The 15,907-nt window shown below is 47.4% G+C and overlaps 1 protein-coding gene across 1 annotated transcript in view; it reads right to left on the reverse strand.

The window, feature by feature from the left end:
• MAP2K5 (mitogen-activated protein kinase kinase 5) overlaps nt 1–15,907 on the reverse strand; it is a 236,163-nt gene that overhangs the window by 86,639 nt on the left and 133,617 nt on the right. Inside the window, exon 16 of the mRNA XM_015414599.1 lies at nt 3,877–3,906. Coding sequence (XP_015270085.1) covers nt 3,877–3,906 — 30 coding nt within the window. The remainder of the gene's footprint in view (nt 1–3,876; nt 3,907–15,907) is intronic.

The raw sequence follows: 15,907 nt of genomic DNA on the forward strand, positions 1-15,907 counted from the left end.
CAGGGAGATCGAGCAGGGGGGGGATGGAGGAGACGGAGGTCTTCCCCCCCCCGCGAGTATCGCGGGTCCCCCTCTTGTGATGATTATAATTTGCACACAGCATCTGTTAAACCTCTTTATTATGTCGTAAGCTAGTTTGCTGCTCATTCTCTGCCTATATGCAGGGCTATTTTTGGGCAGGAACGCACAGGAACGGAGTTCCGGCTGGCTCCTGAGTTGGCCATGCCCAGCAGGAACTCATTAGCATAATAGGCCACACCCAACAGCAGAAACCCATTAGGATTGGCTACATTAGGGGTGTGTGGCCTAACATGCAAAGGAGTTCCTGCTCCAAAAAAAGCCCTGGGTTTTGACAACAAAGGAAGTAAACAGAATAAGAAGCAAAAGGTGGGTGTGGCTGGATGACCACACCTCTGGTAACACAGGGGTGTGGCCTCATATGCTAATGACCTGTGCTGTCAGGGGTGTGGCCTAGTAACATAATACGTTTCTGCTGTTGGGTGTGGCCTGTTGTGCTAATGAGTTCCTGCTGGGCTTTTTCTACAAAAAGAGCCCTGCATATGTATGGACTGGCAACTTCCATTTCAATGTACCTGAAGAAGTATGCGTGCACACGAGAGCTTAAAAGGTGTCCCTGGACTCAAACTTTGTTCTGCTGCTTCAGACCAACACAGCGAACCCCCCCACCCCCGGAATCTATCTTCATGGAAGGTTAATACTTAGGTTGTGACGATAAATTAAAAGACACACGGTTTATGATTTTAACATCAGAAGACGCCCTCACAGGAGGGCACTTCTTCAAAAAAGAGGGAAAGTCACAAAATGGGTTATTTTTTATTTATTTATTTTGATTTCTATCCCGCCTTGCCTGACAAGCAGGCTCAATTCTCCACCCAAAGAATATTGTCCACCCAAAGAAACGACTAAAAAAACTCGGCATCCGCTCAGCCTTTCAAATCAGAAGAGCCCTTCTCTAAAAAGTGCTCCTCAGCACGAGAAGGGGACGCCGTCCCTTCCTATTATTCAATAACCAGGACGGTGAGGCATCTGCATAATCTAACCATGCATAAATTAGTATGTGTTATTTGCATAATAATAGCAAGTTAATAGATGCTTAAAGAGCACAGACCAACAGCATCTTTAAATCAGACATGGCTCCCGGCACTTTGGCCTGATTCAGCCAAGAGTTTAAGAAGCGAAAGCGGGTACAGCCCTCCGGGGAACGGCTTCCACGCAGAGCCCACTGAAATGGCTTCGGAGCCGCGCAAGACGTCCCAGGCGCTCTGCGCAGAACTCGCACCTCTTTCAAAAGGGGCTTCTGGTAAGGCTGCACTCAGTGTTCAGAAGGCCAAAGGCGTTATGGAGGAACCCACAGCCAGCCAGCCGTTATGTCCTTTAGCCATCTCACGCAATTCTCCCGGAAAAAGAATAATTTTTCTCAGAGAGTGATGTCAGACTCTGTTTCCTTTTGAACGCTGTCATCTGTTTGGGGAAGGGGGCATCGGAAGGCCTTTCAGCATGCAGGCGACCGTCGGCAACCTTAGGGGGTTCCAAGCTAATCAAGCTCCGTAAGACCTTGTACTCTGACATGGCGTCAGAGTCAAAAAAAAGGAGGGGCTGTGGCTCAGCGATAGAGCCTCTGCTTGGCAGGCAGAAGGTCCCGGGTTCAATCCCCAGCAACTCCAGTTAAAAGGACCAGGCAGGAGGTGATGTGAAAGACCTCCGCCTGAGACCCTGGCGAGCTCTAAAGAGGGGCTGTGGCTCAGTGGAAGAGCCTCTGCTTGGCATGCAGAAGGTCCCAGGCTCAATCCCCGGCAGCATCTCCAGTTAAAAGGACCAGGCAGGAGGTGATGTGAAAGACCTCAGCCTGAGACCCTGGAGAGCTGTAAAGAGGGGCTGTGGCTCAGTGGCAGAGCCTCTGCTTGGCATGCAGGAGGTCCCAGGTTCAGTCCCCGGCATCTCCAGTGAAAAGGACCAGGCAGGAGGTGATGGGGAAGACCTCCGCCTGAGACCCTGGAGAGCTGTAAAGAGGGGCTGTGGCTCAGCGGTAGAGCCTCTGCCTGGCACGCAGAAGGTCCCGGGTTCAATCCCCAGCAACTCCAGTTAGAAAGGAACAGGCAGTAGGTGATGAGAAAGACCTTTGCCTGAGACCCTGGACAGAGAGCTGCTGCCCGTCTGGGAAGACGACACTGACTATGATAGACCAAGGGTCTGATTCAGTGGAAGGCAGCTTCAGCTGTTCATACATTCTAAAGGCAGGTTCATGAGACCATATCCAAGAGCACAAGGTGACAATCCTGAGTCAGCCCACAGTCACCGCCCCTTAGTCATACTTCAACACACCTCCAGGGTACCATCAAAACCTTCCCAAATCAAACTTCTGAGCAAGGGTTAGCCGGCACCGGATTGATATGTGCTGCTGGAACCCTTCAAGAAGAAGAGGAGGAGGAGATTGGATTTATACCCTGCCTTTCACTACCCCAAAGAGTCTCAGAGCGGCTTACAATCTCCTTTCCCCTCCCCTCCCCACAACAGACACCCTGTAAAGTAGGTGGGGCTGAGAGAGCTCTTTCGAGGACTGCTGTTGAGAGAACAGCTCTGAGAGGACTTGTGACTGACCCAAGGTCACACCAGCAGCTGCATGTGGAGGAGTGGAGAATCAAACCCGGTTCTCCCACTCTTAACCACTACACCAAACAGTCGTCGTGATTTCACCAACAAAAGTACAAATCATAAGCAGGGGGTATTTGTAATATTGACATCCTGCCTCTCCGTAGAAACTTGTTCAGTGGCTCTTTCAGCGCTACATCACAGCAAAACACTAAAAAAATAAATAAAAGTAGCAACAAGAACAGAATAGAAACAAAAAATTTTTTAAAACCCATCGGATTAAATTCGGGAAGATCTCCAAAATGCTAAAACCAGCCAGCATTAAAAAAAAGAAAAAAAACAAAAAACAAAAAAAGAGCATTTGAAAAACAACGATGGGCTAAAAAGCGCGAATCTCCGTTACATTAAGAGACGTTGTGCAAATAAGACACCAATACCCAGATGAGCCGTTTCATCAGTGGAGGCAACAGCGCCTCTCTTGGTTCAGTTTACACATGCTTACGCCACTTGAGGAGCAGACCGCAATACCGATCATGCTGCCGTTTAAGTGCGCACATTAAACAGAGATAAAGTGGATTCTGTGCTTCTCTGCAGGGGCTCCTTCCTGGGTGGTCAGAGCTTCCCTCCCGATAACAACTGATTACACACACGGAAGTGGGGGGGTGGGCACGAATCACCAAACAAACAGAAGGAAATAGGGTATGGTAGCAATTAGGCCTAATTGTTGGGGTTCATCCCGTGTCAGTTTCTGGGGGAAGCTATTACCAGGGTTCCAGCAGGCACAGACTGGGGTTAGCGGTAAAATAGACCATTATACCCCATGACCAATGGCATGCAGCAACTCATTTAAGAGAAGAAAAGCACCAACGTACATCAAAACCCCAGCTACAGTGCCCCCTCCCCAGCCAGCTAAACCGCAGTGCTAAAACCATACATTTTCCAAAACCTGAATTAAAAAATTTTTTTTTAAAGACATTCTCTATCTCAGGCTATTAAATAAACTGGTTTTATTCCCCCTCCCCTCACCGGCTGCCCTCGCCTGAAGCCAGGCCTATTTATATGGTCTCAAACAGACAAAATAAATCTCGAGTTAAAAACGCCCACCACCACCACCACCAAAATCAATGTAGGTTTTAGACAACTGTGCCAATATCACTTTTTGATTTAATAGGGCAGCTTGCTCGGAACCTGGCTACAAGGCTCACAACTGCTTCATACATAGGAATGAACGCCGCAGCGGCAGGCAGCGGTAATGAACATTCTTACCTGAGGATACGGGAACCTCCCGAGAGCAAGCTGGGAAAGGAAATAATATTTGTCTAGTTAGAAAGATTTGCACCAGGGGCTGGGCAAAGGGGGGTGGGGGGGGGATGAGAAGAGGTTTTCCTTGAGAGCAGGGGGAACAAAATAACTCAAAAAAATTCCAGTGCAGTATTAGAGGAGGAGAAGAGACACAGAAAGAGACACTGAAGCAAAAACACACACAAAACCCCACAACCTTCTAAACAAGAACAGCTATTTTTAGAATGGAAAATAAGCGACAACGGGCTTCCCTCGCCCTCCATCCCAACCCAAATTCTGTTTGAAGAAAGACCTCGCATTCCACGGTCACCAACAGAAGGTGGGAAAATGCAAACTGGAAGGTTATATAAATTATCTCTTTGTATTTCAATACGGGAGGGAGTTTTGATGAATTCAGGGTGTTTGGATGAGTACCTGGAAAAGGATTTACTTATTACATTTCGATTCTCCTCCTCCTTCCAGGGCACGCATCCCCACAGTCCTTTTCCATGTTAGAAATCCATGCCAGCATCGTGGAGTTGGTCTAGTGTGGGACTAGGCTCTGGGGAACCTGGGTTCAAGACCCTACTCTGTCATGGAAGCTCGCAGGATGACCTTGGGCCAGTCACCCACTCTCAGCCTTGCCTACCTCACAGGGTTGTTGTGAGGATAAAACGGAGGGGAGGAGAACAGTGGAAGTCGCTTTGGGTACCCATTTGAAAGGCGGGATACAAATAATAAAATCAGAGAATCACACAGTTATCTAGTCCAACATGCTGCACAATGCAGGAAATTCACAAATACCTCCTCCCCACCCACACCCAGTGACCAGTGTTCCCTCTAAGCTGAGTGAGCGTGAGCTAGCTCACATTTTCTTAGCCTCCAGCTCACAGATTTTTGTCTTAGCTCAGGAAGGATGGGGCTCCAGAGCAAAGTAATTTATGCAGTAGCCAAATCGCTCGCTCACCACTTTAATGCCAGTAGCTCACAAAGTAGAATTTTTGCTCACAAGACTCCACAGCTTAGAGGGAACATTGCCAGTGACCCCAGAAGATGACAAAAAAACCCTCCAGGATCTTCAGCCAAACTAGCCTGGAGAAAAACTGCTTCTTGACCCCAAAGTGGCGATCAGCATTTCCCTGGGCGTGTCAGAAAGGGCCATGAGAACTAAGCCCCGAGGCAACCCTTCCTGCCCTCCCTCTCATTATCTACCTAAGTTCACGGAGTCAGCATTGCTGTCAGATGGCCATCTAGTTTGAAAACTTCCAAAGAATGAGAGGAACCTGAGGAACTCTGTCAGGAAGTTCTTCCTAATATTTATCCGAAAACTCTTCGGATTTAATTTCAACCCGTTGGTTCTGGTCCGACAGGAAACAACCCCACACCATCCTCTATATGACAGCCCTTCGAGTACTTGAAGATGGTGATCATATCCCCTTCTCAGTCATCTCCTCTCCAGGCTAAACATATCCGGCTCCTTCAACCTTTCCTCATAGGACTTGGTCTCCAGACCCCTCAACCACCTTCGTTCCAGCTTGTCTATCTCCTTAAATTGTGGTGTCCCAAACTGAACCCAAACTGAAGTCTAACCAGAGCAGAGCAAAGCGATACCACCACTTTGTGTGATCTGGACACGGTGCTTCTGTGGATACAGCCCAAAATGGCATTTACCTTTTTAGCAACCGCATCACATTGCCGACTCACGTCCAGTGTACGGTCCACTAAGACCCCCTAGCTCCTTTTCGCACATACGACTGCCAAGACAAGTCTCCCCAATTGTGCATTTGATTTCTCCTCCGTAATTGCAGAACTTTACATTTATCCCCACTGATATTCATTTTATTTGTTTTAGCCCAGTTTTCCAGCCTGTCAAGACCATCCTGTATCATGACTCTGTTTAGCTTCTGAGATCTGATGACATCGGGCTAGCCTGGGCCATCCAGGTCACGAATTAACCAGAAATAGGGCATTGCCCTTAAAAAAAGCCCCACCAACTACCAATGAAAACTAATTACCTGCTAATACTTGAGTGATACTCAGGGGTCATTTCCTGCAGGAGCGCACAGGAGCGGACCTCTGGCAGTAAGGAGCCCAGGGGGTGGGCACATGCAGCAAGCCCCACCCCCCGCTCCCAGCAGCCCTCAGTCAGGCCACAAGGAGCAAGAAGCAACCAGGTAAGTTGCAAAGCCCCCCCCCTTAAGGTACAAGCTCTCCCTCCTCTGTAAGGGCAGATCTGCGCATTCCCCCCTCATAGCTAGCAATCCAAAACAGTCCAGTGGCACCTTAAAGACCAGATTTTGTTCAGGTACAAGCTCTCCCTCCTCTGCGAGGACAGATCTGCACGTTTCCCCCCACACACACACAATAGCAATCCAAAACAGTCCAGTGGAGCCTGAGCGGTGGGTGTTGCCTTCTGACACACTTCCGGTGATGTCAGGGAGTGTGGCATATGCAAACAAGTTATACTAATAAGTTATGCTAATGAGCTCCTGCACCTCTTTTTCTACAAAATGACCCCTGGTGATACTCATTCCAAAGCTGCCCACAGGGTAGCAGCTGGTGCACTAGATTTCAAATTCCTGATCAGTCCATTGACCAGACTGTCAAAGTCTTTCTCAGCCTAGCCTACATTACAGGGTTGTTGTAAAGTGGAGGGGGGAGAAATGTGATCCAGTTTCTTGAGACAGGGTCAGGAAAAAGTAATCTTTTCAGAGTAAGAAACATGGGTTAACGATTGACAAACTGCAACGGCACTTCGACTTCTAGCACAATTGCATTTGTTATACAAATCAATGCTAATTAAGTTATCCTTATGCAAATAAATAAATGTATGCAACTGTTAATTTATTCTGAATGCAGAGCTGGTATATTTCCACACAGTTCACAGAAGGTGGACTATATAATTTTTGGGGGGGTGGGGGAAGACTTGTTATCTATCTATCTATCTATCTATCTATCTATCTATCTATCTATCTATCTATCATCTATCTATCATCTATCTATCCATCTATCCATCTATCCATCTATCCATCTATCTATCTATCTATCATCTATCTATCTATCCATCTATCCATCTATCTATCTATCGTTGAGAAAGAGACTGATATTTTCTGTTTGTGAATCTATATCTACTGAGACATACACACTACATGAACTGTGCATACACGTGTATATCCATAGGCATAAGGAAAGCTGCCTGCATTATCTGTGTGAGAGGGTTCACATAGAAGGGTAAAGGTAAAGGTAAAGGTTCTCTTGCTCGAAAGCCAGTGGAATCCGACTCTAGGCTTGCGGTGCTCATCTCCGTTTCCAAGCCGAAGAGCCAGCACTGTCCGAAGACGTTTCCGTGGTCATTTGGCCGGCATGACTAAACACCAAGGCGCACGGAACGCTGTTACCTTCCCACCGAAGTGGTACCTATTTATCTACTTGCAATGTCTTGCTTTCGAATTGCTAGGTTGGCAGGAGCTGGAACTAGAGACGGGAGCTCACTCCGTCATGCGGCACTCGGGTCTCGAACTGCTGAACTACCAACCTTCCACAGCCTGCAGTTCAGCGTCTTAACCACTTGAGCCACCGCAGCTCTTTACCATAGAAGGGTACCTGTCTGCATTTCATGGTAATGAGGCTGGTAAACACATTCAGCTGAGAGCCTTATGGCACATTTTGCCATTGTTAGCAGAAACAACAACTAAGGAGAGGAAATCCCCCATTGCTGAAGGACCTGATGTCACACAGTCCATGGATACGATCTGCATCTGAATTGCCATTTCCTGTTGGATGGTGCCTTGATTGTCTGGGAAAGCCAAGATCTATCTGCACATCAAGGGAGATACGGGATGCCAGGACTTCACACCTGACCAGGTGGCTTTCCATGAGTTTCAAATATTGTCCACACACCTAAGGTACCTGCCCCTTACTACATGCACCAGTGATTGAGGTTATGCAATGGACTTGCAAGTAGGTGGGTTTACAGAATGGCAAGGTTGCCACCCACCTGGAGATTCAACTATAAAAAGCAGGGACCATGTGATGGGTCTTTGCTAGCTGCAATCCCCTTCAACATCCCATCTGCTTTCTACCTCTAAAGTCCAGCTTTCTATCAAACAATCCATTTGATCCATTTCTGATCTCTTGGTGTGTGCAGCCAAAGAGGTCCACGCTTTGCTAGCTGGTTCTAGCAGGTGTGAATTAGAAACATCCCTAGGTACTATTTTTATTACACCTCAATTCTTCATCGCATCAGACAAGGCTTCAGGAAAGATAAGTATGAACGTATACCAACATACCTCCTAAGTAAAAGAGAAACTATTTTTCTATTTCTGTATTCTAAAGGAACTTGATTGCTTGTGTGTGTGATTCTGTTTTGTGGGTGTGTGATTTTGATATTATTCAGTAAAAGACAAATTGCTTTGAATTCACCAGTCTCGTCTCTCTCACTGGTACCTCCCTGGGGTGGATTCGGACCTCCATAAACTTTGGCAAGAACCCGTAATAAAATTTAGTTGCCATCTGCTGTACATAAAGCAGTTTGGCTAACAATATATATACATACATACATATACATACACACATATATATATACACACACACACAAATATGAATAACAAGTCTCCCTGCCCCCAAACTATATAGTCTAATTTCTGTGTACTCTGTGCAAATATACCAGTTCTGCATGCGGGTGCACACCCACCCACCCCTAGATATATGGCTATTCCGTAGGGCTTTCAAGGCAAGAGACATTCAGAGGAAGTTTGCCATTGCCTGTCTCTGAGTACTGACCCTGGGCTTCCTTGGTGGTCTCCCATCCAAGTACCAATCGGGGCTGGCCCTGCTTAGCTTCCGAGATCTGATGTTGGCTGTCCACATCAGAGCAATTCAACATCTAGCACAACAATTGCATTTGTAATGCAAACCCGTGCAAATTAATTTATTTTTATGTAATTAAATGTATGCAAACATAATTTATTCTGAATGGAGGATTTCATTTGTGTGGGCATTGGTCTATTTGCAAAGTGGATTATATACGTTTTTTGAGGGAACAGACACTCATTCAGATTTGTTATGTATGGAGCCAAGACTCCTGAACACATCAGTAGCAAGAAATCCAGTTCTGTGGCTCCGAGAACCATTGTTCTATTGGGCTACGCCGTCCCCCTTTTCTCCCCCCCCCCCACCCCCGCCGATTGTCAAGGTATTATAAATTAAGAAACTCACAAAAGAGTCTGTAATCTTCCACGAAATAGCCTGCAGATATGTCACTGTACTAAATGTGTTTCAGATTTAATGAAGCTTTAATGTCCTTTTTAATTTTGCCTGTTTCAGTATCACCAGGGGTCGTGCGAGGCAATCAACACTCGAGAGGATGGTTTGCTTTAAAACTAGGGAAAAACTCATTTGCTTATGAGTTGCACTGTATTTTCTTAATTAAATTTACTGAGTAAAATGGTTTTAAGTTCAGCCAACCAATGACCTCTGTATGTAGATTTAGATTTATAAATAGGCTAACGGCTACGGCAAAGAAGCCAAAAAAACCCACCCCCCAACAACCCCTACCCTCCCCACAAAAACAAACAGATTAGAGTTTTGCCAACAGGAGCCGCGAATCCACACAACAGAAGCTATTTGAACATAAAATGATATATAATCCCCAGAGGAAAATTGAAAAGACAAATGCGCACAAGTTAAGGCAGTCAATCAGGGAAGACTCTCTCCTCCACGGAAGGTTTGGGAGCGTCTTCCCATTAGTCCCCCCCGCCCCCCGCTTCTGAATTCTCCCAACTTGACAAGTTAATAGAGCCAGGCTTTAACACAGCGAAACCACCTCTTATCTGAATCTCAATTATCCAACTCTCCTGATTATTCAGATTCGATGGGGAAAGGAGAGGGAGAAGAGGCACCCTTCCATCAGGCCTGGGTCCCACTCCTGCTGAGAGATAGTCCCCCCTCCCAATATCCCAGTGCCCCAATGCTGACCCCGGAGGGAGAAGGGTCAACAACCAAGACCTCCGGGTATGCCTCACCTGGCACCCGCAGGCCCACATGTGTCATGCCCATGTTGCTTGTAATTATTGTAAGCCAGAGGCCCTGAACAAGGTCCCCACAGGGTCCCCACCAAGCGGTTTTAGGAAGTGGGTGGGGCCAGGTGGAGCTTTTGCCTAGCAAGGCTTCCGATTGGCTATTGGGATGTTTGACTGGCGGGTGTGCGGATTTTTAAAAACACTGCTTTGGCGGCAGCTATCCGCACTGCACAGGGGTCATCACTGTGTGGCTGGAGGTCAGCTGTGGCAGCCATTTTGTGGTTGGGCCCACCCGTGTGGGCCCAGCATTCCAAACGTGCCCACAGGCTCAGAAAGGTTGGGGGATCCCTGCTGTAAGCCCCTTTTTGTCCGAAAACAAGGACAAAAACACAAGAGAGATACCTAGCCCCCGATCTCCGGATGTTTTGCCGAACATCGTGGTCTAAATAAAGCAGCTTGCTGGGTGGACTGGTGCAAAGCAATGGCTGCCACACCCTCATCTGGTTGCTGGAAGCAACCCTGAACTTGCGGGATTGCTGATATGCAGGAAAGTAACAACTATGGTGAGCGCTGTGATTCTGCACCAGACCAACAGAGTTTAATTCTGGGTATAGGCTTAGAATTAAACTTTGTTGGTCTTTTTTTTTTTTTTAAAGATTTTATTCCCTCTCCTAAAAGGGAGAGATATTTCATTTAAATTCAAGAAAAAAGAGGGTGGGTATATAGCGGGATAAAGAAAAGAATGAGTGGTGTTATTATATTAGTAAAATTAGTCTGTTAGTAATCAAAACTCCGAGTCCAAAATGTCCATCTTCAGACGTCTTTCTGCCGGTCAATATTAAACAATAAACTTTGTTGGTCTTAAAGGTGCCACTGGACTCAATCTTTGTTCTCTGGCATCAACAGTTTAAAGAAAAGGGATCTCACGCAATGCTCCCTCTAAGCTGTGGAGTCTTGTGGGCAAAAATTCTACTTTTCTGAGCTACTGGCATTGAAGATATGTGAGCGAGCGATTTGGCTGCTGCACAGATTAGTTTGCTCTGGAGCCTTCCTTCCTGAGCTGAGACAAAAAATGTGTGAGCTAGAGGCTAAAAAACCGTGAGCTAGCTCACACTAACTCAGCTTAGAGGGAACGCTGGATCTCGGGTGTGCGTGTCGGGGAGGGGAGTGGGGCTGGAACAATCTCACTCCGCCCGAGACCCTGGCGGACTGGGCTGGACAGACCCGAGGCCTGACTCAGCACAGGGCATATTTAAATGTATCTCCAAAACAGGAGTCATTTCTCAGTGGGTATTACGAGCAGATGACACAACTGATTACGGAATCTTTTGCTTGGATTGAGAGCGGCGGCGGCAGCAGCTCTCTTTAAGAGCTCGCACGTTCACAGGTATGAGTGTTTCCTCCAGTACTCACCCACCCCCAGAGCTTATATTAAAAGGCATCCTTTAAAGAAACCTCCTCTCTTCCCCCCCTCCCCCGCCATAAAACTATCCCGTGCCTCCGGCTATGCTGCCCAGTGATTTTCCATGATGCATGTGGGCCCTGTCCTTTTCTCTGCATCACCAGAAGTATAACTAACACTCAGGAGAGCGCTACCTAAGCCATTCAAGCCTTCCCTGGCAGTGTCTTAAAAGTCAGAAGAAATGAGAGACTCCTGATAGGTGAAGTAAGTAATTCAGAAATGGCAGAGTGCATGGGTTGGCTCAGGGTACTCCCATGAAATTTGTGGGTTCTCCTCAGTTCTTACACCTGGTTGGGGTCTGATACAGCAGGGCTCGTCTGATGTTCTAATGAACGCCTCGGCATCTATGCCCTGACGTTGGCCGTCCAGAGGGACTGGTTGGCCACTGTGTGAGACAGGATGCTGGACTAGAGGGACCCTCACCAGTCTGATCCAGCAGGGCTCTTCTGAGGTTCTTATCAGGGGAAGGCCTCAGACTCTCTGCCCTGTTGTTGGCCCTCCAGAGGAACTGTTTGGCCCCTGTGTGAGATGCGATGCTGGGCTAGATGGACCTTACTAGTCTCATCCAGCAGGGTTCTTCTGGTGTTCTTATCAGGGGCCGGCCTCAGTCTCTCTGCCCTGGTGTTGCCCCCCCAGAGGAACTGGTTGGCCACTGTGTGAGACACGATGCTGGACTAGAGGGACCTTCACTGGTCTGATCCAGCAGGGCTCTTCTGATGTTCTTCTCAGGGGAAGGCCTCGGCCTCTATACCCTGTTGTTGGCCCTCCAGAGGAACTGGTTGGCCAGTGTGTGAGACAGGATGCTGGACTAGATGGACCTTCACTGGTCTGATCCAGCAGGGCTCTCCTGGTGTTCTTATCATGTGAAGGCCTCAGTCTCTATGCCCTGTGGTTGGCCCTCCAGAGGACCTGGTTGGCCACTGTGTGAGACAAGAGGCTGGGCTAGATGGACCCTCACTGGTGTAACCCAGCAGGGCTCTTCTGATGTTCTTATGAAGGCCTCGGTCTCTACAGCCTTCGTTTAGCGCTCCAGAGCAACAGGTTGGCTGCTGGACTACATGGACCACTGGTCCGATTCAGCAGTGCTCTTCAGGGCTCTTCTGATATACTTATGTTCACATTCAGGAAGTAACTGAGGCAAGAACATTTTGAACTTTTTTTCAAGCACAGGGAAGCTATCAAGTTCCCCCCATCCTTCGATTGCTCTGTACAACTTGCAAGTTGTTGTGGTTTTTTTTTTTAATTTACAGTTATACAGAAGAGCAGGGGATGCCTTTATTTAGGCACATTCTATGTTTCTCAGCATAACTGCAAATTGAAAATAAGCACTTAAGATGCTGCCTGTGATCGAGCTAAAGAAGAACTTTATAGTCTGAAATGTTCTAAAATTTGTTCTTAATTACTCTGTGCACATTTTACACAATTAAATTTCCATCTCAGGATTTTGCATTTAAATTGCGCACCGCCGTTAAACCCTCAATTTAGAGGAAAGCAGCCGCCAGTTTGGAACGCTCCCGACGTCGGGAGCTTAAGGAACACACGCATGCAAACAGAAATAACAACTGGATTACCTGGAACTCACAAGGTAAGATTTCATTTCCAAGACCCATTTGTAGATTTCCGGATACAAGGTTTAAAGTCACCTTAACGTAGTACTGACAAAGACCCTGATAAATATTAAATACTGCAAGAAGAGGCCCTTTCGTTTTCCATTCCTACCGACGCCTGTTCCACCTTTCCTTTTATTGCAGAGTTTAAAAAAGGATCCAAGAGGATCTAACAGCAATTTCCCCACGTTAAAGTGCTTCGGAGTTCAACCTGGCGACAAAGAACAAGACGCAAAAGCGCCTTGAAATAGGGTTCCAATTAAATGAGAAGGATTGAGTGGAGCAGGTCCAAAAGAGGGGAAGGGCAGGGAAGGAAAAGAGGAGTTACAAATTAATTTAATCTTCTGCCTGGAGTTTGCACTGCCCTCCAAAGCCATCTAGGGCTCAGAAACAAAGCGGCGCAAGGCTACAGAGCAAAGAGGCGCACCCATTTTTAATGTACAAGACCATTAGCCGATAACCTGTGGAACAGGCAACCCCTGCTGAGGGCTGCGAGTGCGAGGAACAGAGACAGATGAAACGACCTAGTCTGGGGAGAGAGATTAAAAGCCGTGTTTAATTTACCTTCATTCAACAACAACAACAGTAATAATAAATTATATACCACTGCTGAAATCGAGTCCAGTGGCACCTTTAAGACCAACAAAGTTTTATTCAAGCGCGCATGAAAGATTATACCCTGAACAGCGTTCCCTCTAAGCCGAGTTAGTGTGAGCTAGCTCACAGTTTTCTTAGCCTCCAGCTCACAGATTTTTGGTCTCAGCTCAGGAAGGACGGCTCCAGAGCAAACTAATGTATGCAGTAGCCAAATTGCTTGCTCACAACTTTAATGCCAGCAGCTCACAAAGGAGAATTTTTGCTCACAGGACTCCACAGCTTACAGGGAGCATGAATCCTGACTTTAAGACCAACTTTGTTGGACTTAAAATTCCCACTGGACGTGAATTTTGTTCTGCTGCTTTGGACCAATACGGCTACCCCTCTGAATCTATCTTCATCGCTGAATTCTGCAAAAATCACTTTACCAGGGGTCATATCGTAGAAAAAGAGGTGCAGGAGCTCATTAGCATAACATTTGCATAACTTATCTGCATATGCCGCACCCCCTGACATCACCGGAAGTGTGTCAGAAGGCAACACCCACCGCTCAGGCTCCACTGGAGTGTTTTGGATTGCTAGCTATGGGGGCAGGCGAATATGCAGATCTGTCCTCACAGAGGAGGAAGAGCTTGTACTGAAGGTGGGGGGTGGGCTCTGCAACTTACCTGGCAGCTTCTTGCTCCTTGTGGCCCGACTGAGGGCTGCTGGGAGCAGGGGGGCGGGGCTTGTTGCATGTGCCCGCCCCCGGGCTCCTTACTGCCGGAGCTCTGCTCCTGTGCGCTCCCGCAGGAAATTACCCCTGCACTTTACAATTACTGTGTGTGTGTGTGTGTGTGTGTGTGTGAGTGGGTGAAGTGCCGTGAAGTCCCTTCCAACTTATGATGACAAGACTATGAATTAATGGCCTCCAAAACATCCTATTATTAACAGCCTTGCTCAGGTCGTGCAAACGGAGGGCCCTCGTCACTTCCCTGCTTGAGCCAATCCATCTCCTACTGCTCCTTTTCCCCTGCGGCCTTCCACTTTGCCTAGCGTTATTGGCTTTTCCAGTCTGGTGTTGTGGTTAAGTGCGCGGACTCTAATCTGGGAGAACCGAGTTTGATTCCCCACTCCTCCACTTGCAGCTGCTGGATGTCCTTGGGCAAGCCATAGTTCTGACAAGAGCTGTCCTTGAATGAGCACTTTCTGCCAGAGCACTCTCAGCCCCGCCTACCTCACAGGGTGTCTGTTATGGGGAGAGGGAGGGAAAAGAGTTTGTAAGCCGCTCTGAGACTCCGAGTGAAGGGTGGGGTATAAATCCAATCTCTCCTCCTCCTCCTTCTCCTCTTCTTCCAGTGACTCTTGTCTTCTCATAATGGGACCAGAGTATGATAGGCTCAGTTTGGTCATTTTAACTTCCTTGTCTTTTTGGCAGTCCACGGTATGTGTAAAACCCTCCTCCGACACCACATTTAAAATGAACCGACCTTCTTCCTGTCAGCACAGCCATTCAGCTTTGGGAGGCTTCCGTGATTAGCCAGCCCAATTAGATCAGAGAGCTGCAGCTGGCTGTTGTTGTTGTTGTTCAGTCGCACGGCCGGGTCCAACTCTTCGTGACCCGGTGGGCCAAATCATGCCAGGCCCTCCTGTCTTCTGCCGTCCTCTGGAGTTTGCTCAGTTTCATGTTCGTTTCATCTATAGCCTCACGCCGTTTTGTTCTTGTATAGAAATATTGATTTCTAAAAGTCTCCTGCCTTCTCCTGTGATGTCTTTCTGATAACAGGCTGTGCCTTATTTCCTGTTGCAAGCCAAATGGTGGGCCAGATGGCCTGAACAACTATATAACCCACATTCTTCACACTTCCATGCTAGAAGCTAGACTGTAAGGCTCCACACTAGGCCTCTCATGAGTGTTGTCACGTAGGCAATGAAGAAGCTGTGGCGTTTGGGTCACCTGACTGCAGGAGGGGCTCCAAACTTCTAGCCATTCCTGTGTTGCAGCTATGGCAACCAACAATTGGGCACACCCATGCCCACTCGCAATTGGCTGATGGCCACAGCTAATTTGTGACTGGAATTGGGCTATAATTGATTGATCCTTCTGGGAGTGAGTCTCTTAGCTCTCCCTTCCTCCTCTTGTCATTATCTGTTTTATGGCACCTGAAATGCTGTCTCTTGAGAGACAAAGAGTTGCTTTGTGACTTGGAGCACGTGGCTGTGCAAAAATGGGACTATCTTGGACTGATGAATACTCCTGCCGTGGTAACTATGAATCATTAATGTTTAGTTAAGGCAAACAGCCCTAGCCTTTGTTATTTTTGTAATCTCTGGTAGTCTATGCTAAGCTC

Source organism: Gekko japonicus, unplaced genomic scaffold (genome assembly GCF_001447785.1).
Source record: "Gekko japonicus isolate JY-2015 unplaced genomic scaffold, Gekko_japonicus_V1.1 scaffold698, whole genome shotgun sequence".
Lineage (NCBI taxonomy): Eukaryota > Metazoa > Chordata > Lepidosauria > Squamata > Gekkonidae > Gekko > Gekko japonicus.